Here is a 23,374-nt window from a genome sequence, read left to right as displayed (position 1 = left end):
GATGTGTGCGTGGGGGGGGGGGGAGGTGGTCTGGGAAAACAACTCTGGGTTGTCTGCCTCCCCACGCCCTTTAGTAGTTTCTATTATTGAAAAAGCAAGGTTGTCCAGGCCTGAACCCATGCTTTTCCCTGCCAGGAACTTAACTCCTGTTTTGCTTGGCAAACATTCAGTATTCTTTTAAGAATCGGCTAAATCATCACTTTCTCTAGGTGCCTTTGTGACCCCCATCGCCTCCTTCCTGAATGTCCTCTCAACCCAGGACCTCTCTCCTCATTCTTCAAGTCTCAGATCAGAGCCCCACCCCAAGCCAGGACAGGCGCTTCTGGGCTCCCATGGTCCCTTGTGTTTCCCCCATCCCAGCCCTGGGCTGTCACTGTCTGGTGACAGGTCTGTTCCCCCTTACCCCACTAGACGGGGAGACCAGTAAGGATCTGTCTCAGCCCTCACGCAACACAGTGCTGGCTGTGTCTGTCTCACATCGGGGGGGATGGGCGTGGGGGTGGCTGGTGCAGGGTCTGGGGTGCTGACCGTGGTCAGGCGCCGCAGGGAGCTGAACCTTTCTTCCCAGGCAGCAGCCGCTTTGCGGAAGGCCTCGTGGCGCCGGATCAGCTGCTCCACCTCATCCACGCTGCTGCCCAGCTCCCGGCTCTGCAGGAGCGGCTCCTGGGCGGTCAGCCAGGCATCGGCCACCACCGCCTCCTGGGCAAACTGGTGCACTTCCAGCACTGAGGGGAGACATTGCGTTACGAGTGATGGGGGCACCTGTGGGCCCTTCACAGGGCGCTGGCTGTTTTCTCTGGCCCTCCACACCCTCCAGCTTTCCGTATCCCAGCCCTGACCACTCTGGGCTCTGCAGGGCTGAGGGGGGCTGGGCATATCTCCGAGGGCACCAGCTTCTCCCCTCGGTGTCTGCCACCAGGGACTCAATGGCAAGGCGGTCCTCCTGTCCACCCTCCCAGGCCTTTCTGTTTGCTGCTGGGCACCTGTGAGCAGCGTGCAAAGCATGCCGTGTCACCCTCCCGGCCTTTCCAAACACACCGGAGCGTGTCCCTGTGCCCTTGAGCCCTGTGTGTCTGGGTCCCCACTCACTTTGCTGCAGCCATTCCCAATGGCGGTCCCACTTGTCTGACACCTCTTCCTTCCTGGTTCCCAGCTTGTCCAGCTGTGCCTGGATCTGGAAGTGGCGCATGGGTAGGAAAGGCGTCAAGGATGGCTCCCATCGCGATGGGCACGGGTGGCAGAGGGGGACCCCCTGTGCCCCTTCCCACCTCATCAGCCATGGCACTCTTGTTGAGCAGCAGAGAGCGCCCCAGCTCCTGGCAGGCTGTCAGCTCAGGCACCCGGGCCTCCAGCTCCGTCTTCAGGCCCTGGTGGTAGTTCATGAGCACCTCCACTGACGACACGTCCCTGCAGTGGCCGGGGCGGGAGCGAATCTGAGTCTCAGGTGGCCGCCCCCCGGTCGCCATGACAGATGTAACTCCTGAGGCACCCAAATCCTTGAGTATCTTGGGACATGACGCCCACCTTCTCAGACCAGGTTCTGAGGGGCCAAGGTTCTTCACTGACCCAGTGAGTCCGACTTTTTCCAAGGTGCTAGAATGTCACACTTTGGTGATTCTAACCTCAGATTTCAAGGTCCATCTTTTTTTCTAATTTTTTAAAGCTACGTCTCCAAAGGCTTCACTAGTCAGTGATCTGAACATTCTAAATGGTAGGTAACCTCTAGACACGGGTAGGCAACGCAGCCCTTGAAATGTGGCTAGTCCGAACTGTGTGGAAGTGTAAAGTACACACCATATTTTGAGGACTGTAAAATATCTCAATAGTTTTATTTATTTTTTTAAAAGATTTTTAATTTTTTTAAAAGTAAACTCTACCCCCAACGTGGGGCTTGAACTCATGACCCCAAGATCAAGAGTCGCATGCTCTACCAACTGAGCCAGCCAGGTGCCCCTCAATAATTTGAATTTTGACTACACGTTGAAGTGATGATATCTGGGGCATACGGGGTTAAATAAAATGAATTACTAAAATTAACTTTCACTTGCTTCTTTGTACTTTTCTTGATGTGGTTACAAGAAAATCTTAAATTCTCTATGTGGCTCACATTCGTGCTTGCGTTATATAACCACTGGACTGTTCTCTGCTATCCTATGTCAGAAACAAATCCCAAATTTCTGAAGGTCCCACCACTCAGCAAGTATCGCTTTATAAGACTTAATATGTCCAAACTTTTATCTTTTTTCTTTTTGGTCCAAACTTATTTCTGAAGGTCCCGCATTATAATGATGCCAACCTAAGACTTAGTACGTCTAGAATGATCTCTCTGATTCTCTTCTATTTCCTTAAAGTGCCCTCCCCTGAAGTTCTCCGTCTCAGTAAATTCACCCATTCTTCGTCCGTAACTCTTTTTTTTTTTTTTCCTCTCAGGCCCTGAAGCTAATCCGTCAGTCACACTGGACATTTATACCTTTAAAACATACACCACAAAACGATGTGAAACCTGAGATTTTGTTTTTAAAGCACTCAGTGAGGGGTGGAGGGGAGTCGGGGAGCATACAGATGAAAGAGGATGGGCCAGATGTTGATGGGTGTTTACTCTCCACGTGGGGGGGTCACGATACTGTTACTGCTATTTCTGGGTATATTTGAAATTTTTCATAATAGAAAAGTATTATTCCTAAAACGAATCACTTCTTCCCATCTGTACAACCATCACACTGGACCAAGCCACCCCCACATCTCACCTGGATTATAGCGGCAGCCTCCTGGCTGGTCCACCTGTTTCTACCCTTTGCTCTCCTTACTCTTTCCCACAAGGCATCTGGAGTGACCTTCCACTACCTCCCCCACCTCACTCACTCCAGCCAGCCATAAGGATGGTCTGGCTCTTCCTCAAAGACGCATGACCACCACCTACCTCAGGGCCTCCGTACTTGCTGATCCCTTCACCTGGAAAACCCTTCCCCCTAAACTTTACCCAACTCACCATCACTTCTTCTAGGTCTCCACGCCCACATCCCATCTTCGGAGAGGCCTTGCCAGCGAGCCCCTCACCCCCTTACTTTGCTTTATTTGTCTTCAGAGCGCTTACTGCTATCTGAAATAATTTTAGGTGCTTTTTAATTTATGTGTTGCCTGTCTCCACCCTGCAGAATGGAAGCTGAACCAGGACAGCAGCTTGGCCTTGCTCACCATCCAGCACATGGTAGGTATTCGATAAATATTCGCTGAGTACGTGAACACAGGCCAGGCCCCACAGTCACAGAAATAAGGCTCTGTGTCCACAGCTCTTGAAATCCCTGTCTTCCCGGACACACCACTGGCCTACGTTCCCCAGCCCCGTTGGCAGACAGGTTGGGGCTTCTGGGCTGACAGAATGTGGGTACAGGTTTAGTCCTCGAAAGCTCCCATCCCATCCCATCATCCTCTGCAGCTGAATGAAACTCCCAGGGCCAAGTAATGGAAAGAACTTGGGTCCCCATCATTGCAGGACAGCTCATATCAGACCGTCACGTCAGCAATAAATCAGTGCCCAGCACCCACTAGGTTAAGCCACAAATACAGTCCCACATGTCACTGTCCCTATCCTGGCTGCAGCCCGTCCCATGCTGTGACACTCCCACGGGGAGGGCAGTGGTGGGCAACTCGGAAGGCCAGAAGGCAGGAGGATGCCCTGCGTTCTGCGTCGCCAGGGCCAGGCCTGACAGGGGTCCTGATACACAGGAAGCATTTAGTACAGTGCCTGACACCCAGGTGCCATCCAGGTGCCACCCAGCTATTGGCTGCTGTCATTTTTCCTGGGAAGGGGATTGCTGACGGGCTGGGGGTGGCAGGTAGGAAGCCCGAGGTGGGGGGAGGGGCACCTGGGCTTGTCGGCTGCCCCGATCTGGCTGGCGATGCCATCCATCCAGGACAGCAGGTCTCGGGCCTGGCTGTGGAATCGCAGGGCATCGGCCGTGGAGCTGACGTGCAGGCGGGCGTCCTCACAGGCGGCCAACAGCTCCTTCCAGCCCTGCAGCACCTCTTGCTCCCGGCTGGCGATGGCCTCTGCGTGCTCTCCCGCGTACACCGTCCGCAGCTGGGCTGCCCCCTCCTGGAGCTGCCGCACCTGAAGGGTACGCCGGCTCCAGCCCCAGCCCCTTCGTGGGGTCTGGGCTCCGCCCTCCTTCCCCCACCAGCTGGCTGGGTGCCTGGAGCCCACACCCTCACGATCCCACAGCTGAGTCTCCCTCTTTTCACTCCCTGCTGCCCAGTTTTCTTCAGAATGTGTCTCCTGCTCAATTTCTATTGGTTCTGCTAAGAGAGCTGTAGCAGACCCACTGCTCACTCTGTACTGGTTCAACCGCCTGATTTCTTCTGGAATGACTGCCGTCTTTCTATCAGATCCGCCACCTAATCACTATCAATCTCTGCCCGATTCCTAACACTCATCTGATGGTTCACATAAAGATGATTGTCCCGTCTTTGCATTCCGCTGGACAGGCAGTCCAGTTGGGCCAGTTGGGCCGTGGGAGTTCTAGGACGCCCAACAGCCTCATTTCCATCTGATTTCTCAGATCCGCCTCCCAATTCCCATCAGATCCACAGCCTGACTTCTATTAGCTCTGTTGCCGTGGCGGTTAAAATCCACCCCCATCAAATTTCTTGCAGGAAGATCATATGATTTCCATCAGAGACATGCTAATTTCTCTCTGCCCCACCGCCAAATTTCTCTGAAGCCTCTGAAACTTCCTTTAGGCTCTCCATCTGGATTTGGGTAAGACTCCCTTCACAGTTTCTAAGGGAAACACTGTCTCCACTGGAAACACTGCTTCATTTCTATCAGACATACTCGGCCACCTTTTCTGGGCACTGTCTGACTTCTAGGCATCGTGCAGTCAGTGGGTTTTCTACCTGCCCCATCATCTCGCTTCTGCCTGTTCTCTGGTCTGTTCTCACCTGCTCCACTGCCTAATTTCCATCTGCTCTATAGCCTGATTTTGGCCTGCTTTGCTGCCCAACACCCCTTGGACACGCCGTCCAGGCCCTCCCACCTCCCCTCTTGGCCGCCGTCGCCCCACCTGGGACACGAGGAGCTGCAGGTCATGCTCAAAGGCACGCAGGGTCCGCTGCATGGAGCTCGCGCTGGGTCTCGGCTCAGGCGGGGCGGTCAGGCGGGGCAGTCGCCTCCGCTTCTCCTCGATCTGTCCCTGAAGCTCTCGGGCGTCGCTGAAGAACTTATGCAGCTCCCGAGAGGCGGCCAGCAGCTGGGCCCGAGTGCCCATAAGCTCCAGCAGCTCGGCCCATGCCTCGTTCAGCCCATCCTTCCACTCGGCCATGGTGGCCGCCGCCGTGTGGCCGCACTCAATCAGCTCATCCACCATCTGGTTCACAGCCGCTAGCCGCTCCCGCCCTGCGGTGCCCGTCTCGTTGGCAAACTCTGAGAATTTCTCCTGCAGCACCTGCCACCGGGAACACAGCATGGGCAGAGGTCCTGGGCAGAGGTCACAAACCCCCTCCAGCCCACCATCTTGTAGCAGGTAAGAATAATACTACTACTAACGCTGACGATGACCGTCATGATAACAAGTAAACCTAACCCTTACGGAGCACTTACTCTGTAACAATAACAGTACCAATAGCAAGAAAAATAACCAGATGATGGTAACTAACGCTTCCTATATTAGGCAGTGTGTGCGCGGAGTATTGTCCTAAGCGCTGTGCACTATGGTGAATCTTTGGGCTCACAAAAGAGCCAGGGGGCTATTACCATCCCCACATTACAGATGGGGAAACTGAGGCCCAGAGAAGCCTAGTAGGATACGCACTAGCCACTGGTATTAATATCATTACTAACGATGCTCACCGTGACGTGCTCGAAGTCCTGGCCGAGCTCAGGCGAGCCGGCCACCACCTCCTTCTCTGCAATCCAGTGCTCGAGCTCGTCCACCTGGCGGCTGAGCTGGTAGAGCCAGTACTGCTGCTCCAAGCCCACCCTGCGCTCCTCACCCAGCTCCTTGAGCGCCACGTACAGACGGTCCACCTGAGACTGCCGACGGCTGATCTGCTCACTGATGGGGGACAGGGAGGGGACAGGGGGACAGGAGGGGACAGGGACGGAGCCCCCTGAGATTTCCAGGACAGAGCTGTGACCCCGACACCCCCTCTCAGGGCAAGGCTGTGTGTCCCCTGAACCTTCAGCCAGAGTAGTATCCGCTCAGACCCCTTCGCAGGGGCCTCTATTTTCTGCAAAGCTTGGATTCAGTGAACCCAATACTTGGAGTTGAGCACTCCGGGGAAACTTTGCTTCCCTAAGATTGATAAGTTCACTGCTCCCTCTTCCCCCAGCCTCTCTGTGGTCCCACTCCCTGCCCCTCCAGTGCCCTGGGTGGGGCTGCTGACTCCCTACCTGGGTCCCCAGCCAACCTACCTCACCTCCAGGCCATCTCCTGGCTCTGGAGGACAGAGGGCTAGCCCTGTGCCCCTTCTCAGGTCTCACCCCTAGCCCAGGACTCCCAGATATGGCCCCTGTTCCTGGCCTCAGGGAGGCCCCATGCCTGGGTACCCAGGAGGTTTTGGGCTATGCCCAATCACAGCACTCTGAGCTTTTCTGTCCTCCCAGACACTGGGTAGGAAGAGTATCCTTCCCTGTCCTGAGCTCTTCCTTCTCTCCTCAGACATCACCTCCCACCCCTACACTGAAATCCCAATACCCCTGGCCCCACCCTCTTAACTGATCCCTGGGCACTGCCCCTCCATTGGGGCTCCAACGACACGCTGAAATCCAAGGGCTCCAGCTCATGGCAGTGAGGGCCCCTCCCACCCCAAGGTCCAATTTGGGCCCTGTCCCAATTTCCAATAGTGAAGCTTCAGATCCTTCCAGACCATTCCATAAAAACTGGCCCCGCCCCCGCCCAGCCCCAACCCCCCCCCCCGCCCCCGCCCGCCCACCTGTCCGGGTGCCCCATCTCCAACAGCGCCCGGCACTGGCGCGACAGCTGCGCGATGCTCTCCTCGTAGTTCTCCACGCCCTGCTCCAGCTGCAGGTGCTTCTTGAGCAGCTGCAGGGTGCTCTGTTCGTCCTGGGGGCACACGGCGCCCACGATGACGCGGCAGCGGCCGGCCCCGGGCTCCAGCGCCCCCAGGCCCCCCCCCACCCCCAGCCCGGGCGCACCTTGCCCTTGTCCTCACTCATCATGAGCAGCTCCTGCTCGCCCAGCCACGCCTCCACCTCGGCCACGTCGAAGTAGTACTGCTCCACCTGGAAGGCAGCGTCCAGCACCTGCTGCCGCCGCTCGGCAGCCTCCCGCAGTCCGGCCCAGGCGCCCTGCAGCTGCTCCTGGCCCCGGCGCACGGCCTCCGCCTCCGGGCTGCGCAGCGACGCCAGCGCGCCCGCGCGCTCCAGCACCTCCTCCAGCCGTGGCCCGTGCGCCTGGATCTCCCGCCGCAGGCCCTGGGGGCGGGAGGTGGGGATGTGGGTGGAAAGGGCCGTTTGGAGCCCCGCGGAGCCGCGTGCGCCTCGAAGACTGGCACAACCCACGGAGGGCATCAGAAACCGCCGCAGATCGCCCCTCTTGCGCCAGGCACCGCTAGGCAGTTTGCTGCTCCTCGCTCACTCACGTTGCAGGTGGGAAAACGGGCACCGAGAGGTGCAGTTCATCGCCCGGTGACAAACAGTTAGAAAGGGGGAGACAGGATTTGAACACAGGACGCAGGCTCCCACCACTGTACTCTCAACCAAGACGCCTGGTGGTGTAAGATACCCCCTGAGGCCAAAACGGTCTGAAAATCAGGCTGCTGGGGGGCAGAGGGTATGTTACTCACGTGCAGTGGGGTGTGCACATCCCCCGGTACAGTTCAACATGTTTACACGTGGGTACACCGTGTACCCAGGTCAGGATATGGAACACTTCCATCAGCACAGAAGGTTCCCTCAACCAGCTCTGTACTTGGTGCACACCTTACTTAGCTTCTCTTGTGCCTCAGTTTCCTCGACTTGCAAATGGAGGGGATAACAGGTGACCCTGAGCGCCTGCCACCTGCCAGGCACTTTGCTAAGCAAGTGCTTTGCACGATGTGGCCACTCATCCAGTCCTCACTGCAGCTCCAGTTCTCTGTCTCACTTTACAGACGGGGCAACTGAGGCACGGAGAGGTTGAGGAACTTGCCAACTTCCCATGGCTGATGGTGGCGTGCTTAATATCCACCCTGTGGGGCTGTTGTACCCTGGAGCACTCGGACCTGAGTCTGGCACACAGTAGGTACTCAGTCGATACCAGCTGCTATCACTCCTCTGCTCGCTGGGGAGCACCCAGCACTCCCGCACCCGCACAGCGGAGCTCCCCCAGCCATAAGCAGGAAGCGCACTTGACGGCTTCCCTCAACCGTGAAAAGGACCGGCCACTTCTACTTGTCCCCAGCACTGTCAACGGTCAGGAGTGTTTTCTGGGGCGCCTGGGTGGCTCAATCTGTCAAGTGTCTGCCTTCTGCTCAGGTCATGACCTCAGGGTCCTGGGATCCGAGCCCATGCTCAGAGGGGAGTCTGCGTGTCCCTCTCCCTCTGCCCCTCCCCACCCCTGCTCCTGCGCATGCGCAGGCACTCTCCAACAAATAAAATCTTAAAAAAAAAAAAAAAAAAAAAAAAAAGCAACACAGCCAAAGCGTTTTCATCAAAATAGAAAAACGAAAGCTAAACGCCCCCTCCAGCCTCTTAAAGAACTCCTCCTAGGGCAGCTTGGTCACAAACCTTTGAGAATAATTTGTAAGCCCACCTCCCCACCATCCTTCAGTGTCCATTCTCCCAAGTCCTATTTTTTGGTAAAGGGGAGTAATGAGAATACCCATCTGATAGAGTTATTGTGGAAATTAAAATTAAAAAACCCACGTATAACCCCCTATGACTGCACTTGGCACACAGTAAGTCCTTAATCAATGTATAATTATTAGTAGTAGTATTCTTCCTCACTCATGTGTCTTACGCTGGGCTTCGGTGAATGAGTTGCTTCGCCCAGAAAGTTCCTCTGCTAAGTGATTTGAAAACCACTGCTCTAGACCAACTCTCTACTTGTCTGGATGTGGACCTGAGGCCCAGGGAGGTGAACAGAGATCCAGAGATCTTAGGGCTCAAGAGCTCCCCCATCATGAGTGGAGTGGACACCATTAGGAGTCAGCGCTCTTTTGCTGATCATCTCTGTCCTTTCTCCCTGTGGGTGGTTTGAGTTCTTGTTGTTGCTTTTCTTTTTTCTTGTCCAACAAGCCATTCTCTTTACTGTTACGCATGGGACCCTGACTTTCCTCTGGGGAACCCCCTTGTCTCCATCTCAGCCCGGGTAATTAAGTGAAGGCTGACTCCACCTGCAGGTTCCAAGAGTGGGCCCTGAGCCCAGACCAGGCCAACAGAGTAGTCTAAATCCCTGGCCGCCATGATTAGTTCAGGGATGGAGGCATGACTCAAGCGGAGCCAATAAGAGTGATCCCTGGGGCCATGGCTGAAATTATTGAGAGACAGAAATCCCCTTCAATTCTGCTGATCGGAGGTACATGTGAATCTGTTGGAGGTCTTTTACCATCAGGAGAGAGGAGAGTTGGCCTGAGAACAAAGCTAACACAGAAACACACACACACACAATGGAGTCGCGAGATTCAGGACATCATGGAAGCACCTAGATGCATCCATACCTGCTGTCCACAGTGTTCTCAATCCCAAGCGCCAACAAATTTCCTTTTTTGGCTTTAACCACTTTGAGCTGTTTTCTCTCACTCGTCTCCAAATGTGTCTTACCCCACACCCTCACCCTGGCTCCGCTCACCTGGTTCTTTTTGATATACTGCTGGACAGCCTGCAAACCACTGCCTCGCTCCGTCTGCATGGCCAGTGGCAGTCGCTCCTGGACCCACGCCTGAAGAGGATGCAGGGAGCAAGTCAAGGGGAGAATGCACCCAAGGACCCCTGCATCCCAATTAAACTGTAAGGCACCTGCACAGCATCTAAGACCCTTTCTCACCAAAGAGCTTGGTCACCTCTTCGGCCCCCTCTCTTGCTGTGCTGTTTTGCTCTCTGCACTCAAGCCAGGTTCAGGCTTACTTACCTCTGTCCTTGGCACGGGCAGGTCCTGCGTCCTGCAATTCCCTTCCCTCTCCCTCAGCAGGCTCACGGGGCCTCTTCTTTCATGTCTCAACGCAGACATCCCCTCCTCTAGGAAATCCTCCCTGACTTTGGACCTTGACCAGTTGCCTCCTCTGAGCTCCCACAGCCTCCTAAACTCCCTCATAACAGCCCGAACCACCCTGGCTTGTCACTGTTTGGAGGTAAGTCCGTTTTCCCCTTTGGAATCTTGAGTCCTCTATGGGCAGGAATGGAGTCTATCTTGGTCCCCCTGTGACCCCAGCATCGTCCAAGTACAGAGCTGGGCCCATAAGGATCAAACCAATGAGCAAATTAGTGAGTGAAAGAATGAATGAGCAAATCAGGAAGAGAGGGACTGAATGAGGAAATGAATGAATGAGGGGAGAGTGAATAAATGAATAGCAATAAATCAGCAGAAGAAGGAATAAAGATGAGTCAATGAATAACTAAATGGTTTCATGAATAAATCAATGAATGAATGAAAGTGTGTAAATGCGGAACGGTGAATGAATGAATGAGTGGATAAGTGAACGAGTGAATGAGCAAGGGAAGGACTGGATGACTGAGTGTAGCCGCGGGTCAGTGGGAAGGTCTCCCAGCCAGCTCCGCCCTTGAACTCGCCAAGGTCCCACGGCCCCGCCCCCACTCCCAACCTCCACGCCTCCGCCGCCCGCTGGCTCTCCCGTGGCCTCCCATTCCGCCGCAGCCGCGCGACCATCTCCTCCCCGTTACCCTGGCCCCGCCCCAGTCCCCCGCGCCGGTCCTCACCAGCTCGTCGTCGAGGTCGTGCGCCACCTGGTGCAGCTCCTTAGAGGCGAGCAGCAGGCGGCGGCGCTCCTGCAGCGGCTCGAGCAGGCGCACCAGGCGCTCGCCCACCGCGTTCTGCCGCTCGCCCACCAGCTCCTTGCTGGCCGGCTCCAGCGGCAGGGCCGCGGTCTGCGCCTGCAACTCTCCCACCTCGCGGTACCACTCCTCCACCTGCGACTCCATCGACTGTGGGGACAGGGGCAGAGTCAACAGGCTCCACCTTCCCTCCCAATTCTGCTGTAGCTCCCCAGTACCTTTACGGTGACAGCCAAACCCCTCGCCAAGGTGCACCATTTCAAACTCGGCCCCCGCTCAATCCCCTCCAGGAGAGCGAGGCTCCTCACTGACAGGGCCCCACACTAAACTAGTTTGTGCCTCAGGGCCTTCGTCTTTGTCACGCCCTCTACCTGGCATGCTCTTCCTGGCCAATTAGATCTCCGCTCAAACATTACCTTCTCAAAGAGGCTTACCTGGCCGCCTGGCTGAAGCGGCCCATTCATTCATTCATTCATTCATTCATTCATTCATTCATTCTCAGAACCATCCTTCAAATTAGGTGATATCCCCGTTTTATAGAGGTGGAAACTGAGGCCCAGAGAAGTGAGGTAATTTGTCCAAAGAGCCAACCTTTCCAAATGTCACAAATATGAAGTTATAATGATTTAAAAGGTTGGTATGCTATAGGGATAGACACGAAGTGCAAAAGCAGACCCAAATACACTAGAGAATTCATACATTTTATAGATGCCATTTCACATCCCCAAGGAAAAGATGGATTATTCAATGAGTGGTCATGGGCCAACTGGCTAACCAATTTAGCTGGATCCCTTCCTTGCTCTTTACGCTGAAAACAATTCCAGATGGATTAAAGACTTAAATGGAATAAGTAAATCCATAAGGCACAGAAGAAAACCTGGGCAAATACTTTTATAATCTTAGGATGGAGAAAATCTTTCCAAGCAAAAAAAAAAAAAAAATCATAAAGGGAAAGATTTATAAATGTAGCCACATAAAGTACTTTTGCATCAACCAAGATTTCTAGATGTAGTGAGAAGGCAAATGACAACCTGAAAAAAATATTTAACATAACACATACTATTAGAATAAGGAGGTAGTTCCTTTGACAATTAAAGAATTTCCTTTATCCTGCTTCCTCTGTCTCCACTTACCACCATCAGCCAATTCTGTCTCTACTTGTGGCTTTTTTATTGGTCTCCTACTTCTAGAATGGGAGCTTCATGAGGGCAGGGTTTGTGTCGTTGACCTCTGTATTCCCCAGCACTTAGAACAGTGTCTTGGCATGTAATAGGTCTTCGGTTGTGATTTGATCAATGCACAAATGAACGTCACTGGCAAAGAAAAAGACTGCCCCCATGTGAACAGACAGCTCTCCGAGTGAATAAGCAACGCACAGAAATTTTAAAAAGCGCATGGAAGAGATGCCTCGTCTTACTAATCAGCAGGAAAATACAAATGAAAACAAGGTACCCTTTCTTATTCACCAGACTGGCCACCATGTAAAAGATGGATAATAGCTATTATTGGCAAAGATGCAAGGAGATGGGCACACTCAGCCGCTGTCGGCAGGCGGTGGTGTAAATTAGCGGAGCCTTTTCCGAAGGCCATTTGGCAGATCCTATCAAAATGCAAAAAAGTTCATTCGCTTTGACCTAGCATTTGCACTGCCACTTCTAGGAATAGAACTAAAGAAATACCGGCACATGTGCACAAAGATGTTTGTCCAAGGATCACATTGTAGCAGAGTTTATGATAGGAAACAACTGGAAACAAACATGATGCCCGTCAAGAGTCAAATGGTTAAATAAATACACATCAATATGGAACAACGGCCAAGACTTGCTGTTAGGAGAAAAAAGCAACTTCGAACATACATTTGAATACATTGTATTTGTCATGGGTTGCACATGCATAAAAATTCCCCGGAATAAATAAGAAATTAATCACAGATGGTACCTATGGGGGGGGGATGAGAACTCAGTGAATGGGGACAGAGGTGAAGGGGAGACTTGTCACATAGGATTTTTTTATACAGTGTTTGATGTCTGAGCCTGTAAAATATAATTATTAAAATTTTAAATTAAACATTAAAAATTAAAAATATTCAAAATCCACACAGGTAGTTAGTGCACAGAAAGAGGTCTAGAAGGATGCACATCAAATCATAACGGAGGTTCCTTTTGGGGTGTGGGAACGGGAGTTATGGTTAAGGGAGACGTTATGTTTCACCAAAGATTTCTACGTTAGTAAGATCTTTAACCAAAAGAATATATTTATGTATTACTTGTGTGACTCTAAACAGATGGGGGAAAGCCATAAAAGAAAACAACATTATAATAATGAAATTAAGTGGTAACAGATTAGAACAAATGACTGCAACTCAATAGTAAAAGCCCACGGACCAAGTGAAGACTGTTGTTCCAAGGTTCTGTAGGGCAGAACTGCTGGTTTTGCCAGCCCACGGCCCATCCCTTCTCTGCAGCACCTCCAACGTCCCTCTCAGACCTGAGCTCCCCAGCAACTAAAAAAATCTAGACCTCCAGGGGTGACCACGTGAGCCACGCTAGCCTATCAGAACACTGAAGCCACCCTGGCCACGGGGATTGGGTAAGAGATGATGGCATGTGATGTAAGATCTGCCAATGAAAACTCTTCCCACTTTTTAAACTTTTATTTTTTTAAATCCCCAATCTGGGGTTTGAACTCACCACCTGAGCTCAAGACCTGAGCTGAGGTCAAGACCTGTACATTTAACCCACTGAGCTACCCAGGCGCCCCAGACACTTCCCACTTTTGCAGGAAAAGTGTGTGAGCTCAGGAGGGTGCTCTCTTTCCCACAGAGTTCCTCAGTTGGTAGCACATAGGCCTGGGGTGGGGTGGGGTGGGGGTGGGGGAACTTGCCACCAGGCAGAAACAGGCTCCCGACTATGAGGCCAACACAGAGGAAAGCAAGGCCCAGAAACGGAGACAGACTGCTGAGGACATAATTTGAGTAACGGATCCATCCAGCCATGCCTGAAGCTGCCTACCCCCTGGGTTTTTCAGCAACGTGAGCCAAGAACCTCCCCATTAGCCTAAGTCAATGTGGGCTGAAGTTTTATGAACTGCACCCCAAAGAGTCCCAGCTGATACAGTTCACAATCTGTAGGAGTCATGAAAATGGATAAAAAGCAAATGTTATAACAAGCCAAAAGCATATAAAAGGAAATTTCAAAAGGCACAATTACAAGCTGCAGAAATCAAAGAAAAGTAAAATAGTCACTCCAAAACCTTTTCCACCAGGAAAATCGTTGCGGTAATGCATAGAAAATCAAAATGCATTCAAATTCCGGAAACTCTTAAATATAATCTGAAATGCTAATAAGTTCCAGTTCTTCGCTAGATGAAAACCTCTCCATCATTTGCCCACCAAGTGGCCGTACGACCCGAGATGGAATAATTCCAGGACTAACACTTTTCTACTTCTGCAAGAACGCCACATATTTTGAATGCCTGTTTAATGCAGATCCTTCCCTGCAAACACGAGCAAAGGATACAGAAGTACCGTGGTCATTAAATGTACAAAAAGATGTTCAGCCTCCTTCAACGTTAAGGGAAATGTAAATTTAAAATAACTATAAGACAGGGGCGTCTGGATGGCTCAGTCAGTTAAGTGTCTGCCTTTGGCTCAGGTCATGATCCCAGAGTCCTGGGGTGGAGCCGACAGCAGGCTCCCTGCTCAGCGGGGAGTCTGCGTCTCCCTCTGCCCCTCCCTGCCCACCTACTCGTGATCTATCTCTCTCTCTCAAATAAATAAAATCTTTTAAAAAACCAAAATAACTGTGAAACAGTATCTTTCACTTCTCAGATTAGCAGAGGTGAGAAAGCTTGATAATGCCTAATGATGGGGACTACTCGGGGAGGAGAGAGCTATCACACGCAGGTGCGCCCACTGCCTTTTCACGGGGACACTTGGCGATATCTCTCAAAAAGTTTAATGTGTACACCTTTTGGCCCAGAAATGTTACTTGGAGGACTCTTTTTTTCTTTTCTTTTTAGATTTTGTTTATCTATTTGAGAAAGAAAACACAAGCAGGGAGGAGGGGCAGAGGGAAGGGGAGTAGACCCCTGCTGAGCAGGGAGCCAGATGGATGCGATGTGGGCTCGATCCCCATCCCAGGATCCTGGGATCATGACCCTAGTCGAAGGCACACGCTTAACTGACTCAGCCACCCAGGAGCCCCTGGAGGACTCTCTTCTACAAAAATATTTGCACGTAGGCTCAGATGCATATGGACAGGGATGTCTACTGTGGTGCTATTTATACTAGCAGAAGATTAGAAACAGCCCAGAGGTCTCTCAACAGAGGGCTGGTTAAAGATAGATTGTTGAATCACCCCATGGAATACCACGCAAGCAGTATATCCATACAGTCTTGGACAAGAAAGGACACCTGGGGGGTTTTGTCCAGTGAAAAGGGCAAGCTTCAGTCTGGTCTGTCTCTATGTCACGTGTATGTGCGTGTAGGCATGGAAGATTTCCAGGACACAGAAGAAACTGTGGCAAGAATGATACCCCCACGGGATGCCTGCAGGGCTCAGTCAGTTAAGCGTCTGCCTTCAGCTCAGGTCATGATCCCAGGGTCCTGGGATCGAGTCCCGCATCGGGCTCCCTGCTCAATGGGGAGTCTGCTTCTCCCTCTCCCTCTGCCTCTGCCCCTGCTCGTGTTCTCTCTCTCAAAAAATAAATAAATAAAAATCTTAAAAAAAAAAAAGAGTGACACCCCCGGGGAGTGTGACCATGTGTGTGTGGAGAGGGAAGAAAGCCTTTTCACTTTTCACGTTATATTTCTTACCCTAGCAGCAATAATAGGTAACACATCCTGATGCCTGCCCCATGCCGGCCACTGCTCTAAGCACCGGACCAGGATTAATGTATGTAATCCTCGCAGCCCAAGGGGTTGGGGGAAGATGGGGACGTTTGTTTCATTCACAGTTGGATCCCAGCACCTGGCCCTGGGATCCAGGCTAGTATGCTGGGCCGTATTAAAAATTAAGAATTTTAAAAATTAAGCCAGCTTTACACACATCAAAACCAGAGGGGCCATGAAGTACTGATACACTCTACCACAAGGATGACTCTTGAAAATATGAGGACCACAAATTGTATGATTCCATTTATATGAAATGTCCAAAATAGGCAAAGCTATAGAGTCAAAAAGAAGATGGGTAGAGGGGGTAAATTGGTAGATGGAGCTAATGGGAACGGAATTTTGTTTTTGGGGGGTGATTTGCAAAAAAATGAAAACCACTGACTTGTACACATTAAAAGTGTGCATTCTATGGTTTGGAATTAAATCTTAATTTTAAAAAAGACATTAAATGTAAAAAAAAAATCAAAAACAGAAAAGCCCACTTTGGAAAAAGCCTCTGGCGCTAGCCACGTGGTAGGTAGCAACACACAAGCTCTGACCCCCAGATCATTCTCATCCCTACTTGATCCATCTTGCTGCCTTCCCATTTTCCAGCTGGGGAAACAGACTCAGAGGAGCAGTCCCTGGTCCAGAGTAAAGACTGCCAGGGCCGGAATCTGAATCCACAAAATGCCAGCAGCTCTCAGTCACTCTGCTTCTGTAGAATGGAGGCTCAGAAAGGTGGGGTCACTTGCCCTGGGTCACGCAGTAGTAGAATGGGGCTTCAAACCCTGGCCATGCCGCTCCTGTACCCTGACTCTCCCCGTAGGCGGTGCTGAGCTCATGAAGACATATGACACAAAGAATGGAGGTGGGGGTGGGGTGGGGGTGTGACTCCTTGGCCAGAGAAAGAGCCTTGCTTGGTGGTGGGGAGGTCCTGGGGGTGGAGTGGGTGGTAAGGAGTCCCCAGGGGCCCAGCCTAGCAGCTGCAAAGCCTCCAGTGCATTTTCCCCTGGCTGGTCCCCCTCAGATGGCAGGAGACCAGCCACCCCCTCCTTCCCCAGGCAGGAGCCCGTGGCTGAGCCAGACCAGCTGGTCAGGACCCTGAGGACTGGCAAGCGGGGGCCTGGAACGCCACCATCTGGTCCCTGGGCCAGGAAGGCCAGTTTGGCAGGAGATTCTGAGAGAGGACTCGGGGTCACGTGGCCTACACCTCAGGTGGGCTCCCAGGAAGCCTGCTGCAGCGGCTGGCCAGGGGACGCTGGGGAGGACGCAGGAGGACAGGGATCAACGGATGGAGGCAGAGATGGAGAATGGAAACAAAAAGAGAAGAGAGTGAGAAAGTAAGAAAAATAAAGGGACACGGACACAGGAGACAGCAACTTCCAGAGTTTCCACACAGAGGATCTCAGGGAGCAGGACGGAGAGACAGGCCCAGAGAGAGGCCAAGGGGGCAGACCGCTCACACATCCACACCCTCTCTGCCTGAACCAGCCTGCTCCAGTGCCGCCTGGCCCCAGGGCCGGAGGGATGAGGCAGCCAGGAAATTTGTCGGCTGGATGGCAGCCGCAGGCCCTCCTGCCTGTGCCCAGGGTCTGAGCTCTCAGGCGGCCCCAGGGGACAGTGGGGGGCCTTGGGCAGCCCCTCCCGTCCCCAGCGGCAGCTCCTGAGGCCCAGCTGGGCTCCATCTGGGGGCGGTGGCCTACTGAGTCACTCCCCGCCGCCTCAGGCTCCCTCTGCTGGGGAAAGTCCTGCCTCCCATCTCTGTGTGACCCCCAGCCAGACCCTTGTCTCTGCTGGGCCTCGGCCTCTCCCTGGAACAATGCTTGAACAGCGCTTCCTTCCATGGGGAGGGAAGAACAGGACACCCCAAATCCTCCCTCCAAAACCTAAACGGCAGGAAGAAAAACAGGGATGTTCAAGCTCACCAGTCACCGGAAAAAATACAAATGCAAACACCCATCCACCAGACCTGGAAAAATCTAAAGAGTCTGACAATACCAGGTGCTGGCGAGTATGGGCAGAAACAGGAACTCTCATGGGCTGCTGGGGAGAGAGCATTAATTGGCAGCAGGCTTCGGGCAAGCTATGTGGCAAGATCATGTGAACTGAAGACCGTTCTAACTTTTGGCACTATATTAACATTTCAATGTAAAAAATACATTTTTAAGCAGCAAAATGAGTGGGGGGGGGAGAAATGTTTCGAAAGGAAACAATGTTCGCATAAATAAGAACCACACCAAAGGTCAGGAAATAATGACCAAGTAACTTTGAATACAGCATATGCCCTCCGGCTGAAGACCATTAAAATAAAAATGTTAAAAACCTGTAAACAAACACCAGAATTCAGATTTTTTAGGTCAGCAATTCTGAAACTACTCGATAAATTAGGTCTTTTCATCTCTACGACGTCCACATGAAGTCAGCACTATCATTATAACCATGTTACGGAAAGAGAAACTGAGGCACAAAGCAAGAAGCAATTTCTAGGTCACCCAGTTGGTAAGTCAGAGAGCCAGGGCCTGACCCGAGGCAGCCAGGCTCCCTCCTCCATGGCCTTGACCATAGTGCCACACTGCCTCCCACAGTCCCGCTGCCAACCAGCGACTTAGCACGATAAGACCACTAACAGTGCTGCAATAGTTGTGTCATATTTGCTGTGGCACTGGATGCCTTCTTTTGCCCCTCATGATCCAGAGTCTCAGCTTCTCCACCCTGCTCTGTGGCCCTGGTGACGCTGACCTGTACAGACCATCCCCAGTCGCCTCCCCTGCCTTCTGGCTTCCAGATGGGTTCGGCTCAGGACTAGCTACATAATTTGTGGGGCCCCGCGTTCAAATATTATTAAGAATTTCATGGGGCGCCTGGGTGGCTCAGTCACTGAAGCATCTGCCTTCAGCTCAGGTCATGATCTCAGGGTCCTGGGATTGAGTCCCACGTCCTGCTCAGTGGGGAGTCTGCTTCTCCCTCTCCCTCTGCCTCTCCTCCCACTGGTTCTCTCTCTCTCTCCCATGCTCACCCTCCCTCTCGCTCTCAAATAAATAAATGAATAAATAAAATCTTTAAAAAAAGAATTTCAAGACAGCGATGGCAGAGCATTGAACCATTTTACCAACTTCCTCAAGCTGTCCTCAGTGGAACATGCCTTCTGCTTCCTGGCTGGTGCCCTCCTGCCAGTCACAGATCCCCATTTCTTGACAGTTCACCACATCCCCAACATCTTTCCAAGGGCTCTGCAGGGTTACAACTATTTTATCAAAATACTAAGGCACGATTTGCCTTTATTCTCATTCTCTCCCAAGGGTACAGTGTGGTTTTGCAGGGACCAGGTGACCCATGCTTTTGCCACAGAAAACAGAAGGCAGGCAGAAGCAAAAGTGAGAATCTTCTTTTAAGCCACACAAGAAACAGTTGCTGCACTGGAAACAGTGCCAATCTCCTAAAATTTGCGGGGGGGGGGGCTTAGAAAATAGAGTTATTCTTCATAAAAGAATGCTCTGGGGTTAATATCAAAAAATTGATTGATTATCGTTGTTTTTATGTGAATCACTTATTTATTTATTTTTTTTCTTAGTGCACTTATTGATGGGTATGATGCACCGAACCAAAGCTCTTGGGGGATCTCCATGAGTTCTAAGAGCAGAAAGGTGTCCCGGAGACCAAGGCATGCGAGGGCCACTGCTGCGGATAAAGCAATGACCTCCCTGGCATCAGATTCAGATCGTCCCCGACCAGAACGGGAGCCCCATGAAGGCTGCGGGCTTTGTTCCCTCTTTTGGGCCCTCTCGGATGCACGGTCCAAGAAAAGCACCTGGCATACAGTCGGTGCTCAGTAAAGACTTGCTGCACAAATGAATGGATTCTAATGAGCATTTTTATGCTCTTATGATTAGCTAACTTTTTTCCTTTTTTTTCTCCCCCCCGCCCCCACCAGACCCTATGCCAAGCCCTTTAGAAGCGTAACTCTGTGGAAGGCGTATGAAAAGGAGCGGTGAGGAGTTGAGGGTCCTGGATTTGAATCCAGGCTCTTCACTTGCTACCCTGGGCTGGTATGTTCACCTCCCGGAGTCTCAGTTTCCCCTCAGCCACGGTCAGGCATGGTTCCTGGCACAGGAAGGCAGGCGCTGTTACATCTTGAGGGGTGAAAAGCGACGCCTGCTTTCGCATCTCCAGCCAGTCGTGTCGAACGGTCAGATACTGACCACGGACTGGCTGCCAGCGAGGAGCCGAGATAATGCAGACGCTGTGTCTGTTCCCCGGGCCCTCCCCGCGTCCTAAGGGAGCCACCAGCTAGCTGTGTGTCCCGGGGCTAGGTGCTTCACCTTCCGTGCCTCGCTTTCCCCCATTGGTAAAATGGGGGATAATCATGGTACCAACCTCTTAGGGTTGCTGGAAGGAGTGCATTCCTATCTAACAGGATTCCCTCGGTCCTCCCTTTCTGCTCTTCCAGCCCTTCTGACACATCTGAAATAAATCCCTGTACGAAATCCCCTCTGCATGGAAAACCTTGAGTGGAGTCCAATCCCAACTCAGGCCCCGTGGGTGCATGCAGAGCCCCTGTCTGGGTCAGCCAGGCCCTACCTGTAGCTTCTTGAGCTGACTGTTGACGGTGGCCAGGTCCCCGCCGGGATCCACGTCTTGCAGCTGGCTTTCCATGTGAAGGAGCTTCTTGTCCAGCTCGGCGAAGCTCTGCACCAGCTGGTCGGCCTTGCTGGCCTCAAAGAGCTGTCGTGCCTTGGCCTGGGTGGTGCTCTCCAGCTCGGCCCAGCACTGGCGGATCTCACCCAGCTTTTTCCGCACGGAGGCCGCCAGCTCTGGCTTCTCCTGTATCAGTTGCTGGCCCTCCTGCCCCAGACAGGTGGGAGACAGAAAGTGAGCAGGAGGGGGCAGGTGGTGGGGAGGGACAGAGAAGTAAGGGGGCAGTGGGACACAGGGAGAGATGTGGAGATGGAGACAGGCCCAGAGATGGAAGGAACCGACGCACAGGAAGAGAGATGAGGCAAGAGACAGACATAGAGTGATGGACACAGGGACATGCCCATGAAGTCAGAAACATGGGAAGAGGACCATAAGAAAGACAGACGAGAGAGAGAGAGAGACAGAAGAGATAGAGGGAGAGCAAAAGAAGCAGAGAGGATGAACTTCCATTAAACCCAAAGAGTGGCTTTGCCTCATGCCGCCATTTATGGGTTATCAACGGGTTTAAGGCTGATCCGGGTATCCCCTTTGAGTCAGAAGAGTGGGGCTACTGAGGGCTATAGGTCTAGGGGTTCAACAAGAGTAGGAATCAGTTTTGGGGGTTGAGGCTGGGTTCCTTCAAGACTGAAGTCAAGCTCCTTGGTGGCCTAGAGCTACCTACGGCACAGTACATATTAAAAATAACAATACGATAGCAATTTCACTCCTAGGTGCCTGGCCTTGTATTAAGGATTTTACATGCGTTAAGAGCCCAGGTAAGTAGCAATGTTCATTGTTTACTTATTTAATTTCCTTTTTTTTTAAATTTTATTTATTTAAGTAATCTTTATACCCAACATGGGGCTCGAACTCATGACCCTGAGATCAAGAGTCAAATGCTCTTCCGACTGAGCCAGCCAGGTGCCCCTGTTTCCTTCATTTTAAAGCGGAGCAAACTGTAGCTCAAAGTGGTTAGCACAATTCGCCAGGGTCCACAGCTCATAAGAGGCGTAGACACAGTTAGAACCCAGGGGTGGATGGGCGCCTGGGTGGCACAGCGGTTAAGCGTCTGCCTTCGGCTCAGGGCGTGATCCTGGCGTTATGGGATCGAGCCCCACATCAGGCTCCTCCGCTATGAGCCTGCTTCTTCCTCTCCCACTCCCCTGCTTGTGTTCCCTCTCTCGCTTGCTGTCTCTATCTCTGTCAAATAAACAAATAAAATCTTTAAAAAAAAAAAAGAACCCAGGAGTGGAGGAATCCAAAGTTCATGTTAACCCTGGGTCTCCCAGGACTGCTCTGGCCTGTCTACTTGACCTTCCAGCCTACATGCTCCAAGTGGAGTGGAAGAAAACCTGGTGGGGGAGGTGCCAGGAAGGGGTAAAATATTTCACAACCAGGAGGGTATGGGCATCCTGTGGAAGAGATGCTAGCGATTTTAAAGAAGGCAAAACCAAAGCTCAAAAAGGTTACAAGACTCGCTCATGGCCGCATTGCTAGATGCATATGTGGAAATGATCGGAAAGGGTTCAGAGGGGTGGCAATGGCAGGGCGGCAGTGGAGGGCTCAGGAACTGAGATGGGGGTCCCCTGGAGGCCTCCAGCACCTGGCACAGGCAGAGGGACCTTCTACATCCTCACCCTCTCGATCTTCTCCAGCCACTCCTTATTCTGAGCCAGCTCGGCCATGAATGCCTGGTGCCGGAGCCATCTCTTATGGAGCTTGTGGCCGTCTTCCCGTGTGCCATCCCGCGCCATTAGCATTTTCTCATGGATCCAGCCATCCAGCTGTGCAGGACAGGGAGAGGAGCTCAGCCAATTCCCCCAACCTGACACAGTACCCTATCCCCTCCAGAAGGTCCCAGATTCAAAGTCTAGGCTGCTAGATTTAGGGGGAGGGAGAGAGGAAGGGATGGGAGAACCTTTGCAAGTAAGGTCTTTGTTGGAGGAGGGGGAGCACAGCTCAAGTTCCTTCCTAGGGGGCTGAGGATGGGTGGGCATCCCCCACAATGCCCAATCTCTTAGCTGCCCCATCCTTATGGCAGCCCTTCTCAATTCCTCACAAGCCCCCAAAGGCACAGCTCCTGGGCCAGTGAGCCTCTTCCCACCCAGGGACAAATCAACCCTCCAAAACTAGACCTCCGCCTAATTTAGCTAACTTCTAATTTAGCCCCAGGTTCCCGCACCGTCTTCCCAATAGCAACACTTTGACCCTTTGATTCAGTCTTAACCTCCTCCAATAAAGACCAATTCAAGAGTCTCAACCCATTCCCAAGCATATCAAATGAAGCCCATATCTAGCTCTAGCCTCCCAGTATGGCCAGATGAACTCCTAAACAACTTCCCAACCAGAGCCAAGTCTAGTTCCCTCCAAATTAGCCCTCCAATCTGGGGTAAACCCATCCCCCACAACCCCGATCCAGCTTCCCTAATGAGCCCTTAGGACTTCCCCATATTCAGTTCTGGGACTCAAAACAGCAGTTCCCCCAAACCATGACTAGTTGCAGCCCCCAGCCAAAGCCAACTTCCCTAATGTAAGCAACAGGGCCGCCTTTGGCTCCCCACATGAGCCAACCCCAAAATCTAGTCCCAGACTCCTCAACAGAATCAGACAGAACCTTCCTAAGCCAGCCCCCCTCCCAAACTAAAGCCAGTTCTATTTCTCCCACTCACCAGCAAGACCAGTCATCCAAAATGCAAGCACAGAATAGCCCCCCCCTTCATTATCCTGAGCAGGACCAATCACAAGGCTGCTTTCTGAGACCCCCCAAATAAGACTTGTCCCCCAAACCGGAATCTCCCCACCCACTCATAACCAAACCTGGCACCTGGGACATTTTGCTCCTCCCTCTTTTCCTCCCCACCCCCCCCCCAGCC

At 52.3% G+C, this 23,374-nt stretch overlaps 1 protein-coding gene across 1 annotated transcript in view; it reads right to left on the bottom strand.

Moving 5' to 3' along the window:
• Positions 1-23,374, bottom strand: part of SPTBN4 (spectrin beta, non-erythrocytic 4) — a 67,949-nt gene that overhangs the window by 6,447 nt on the left and 38,128 nt on the right. The window contains 12 exon segments of the mRNA XM_040633991.1: positions 529-725; positions 1,090-1,174; positions 1,269-1,407; positions 3,867-4,111; positions 5,064-5,444; positions 5,849-6,053; positions 6,934-7,064; positions 7,157-7,435; positions 9,792-9,881; positions 10,877-11,101; positions 20,406-20,669; positions 22,139-22,285. Coding sequence (XP_040489925.1) covers positions 529-725; positions 1,090-1,174; positions 1,269-1,407; positions 3,867-4,111; positions 5,064-5,444; positions 5,849-6,053; positions 6,934-7,064; positions 7,157-7,435; positions 9,792-9,881; positions 10,877-11,101; positions 20,406-20,669; positions 22,139-22,285 — 2,388 coding nt within the window.

This window comes from Ursus maritimus, unplaced genomic scaffold (genome assembly GCF_017311325.1).
Source record: "Ursus maritimus isolate PB19 unplaced genomic scaffold, ASM1731132v1 scaffold_19, whole genome shotgun sequence".
In the NCBI taxonomy this organism is placed as follows: domain Eukaryota; kingdom Metazoa; phylum Chordata; class Mammalia; order Carnivora; family Ursidae; genus Ursus; species Ursus maritimus.
Note: the sequence above shows the minus strand (reverse complement) of the source record. Positions and strands in the feature narration are given on the sequence as shown.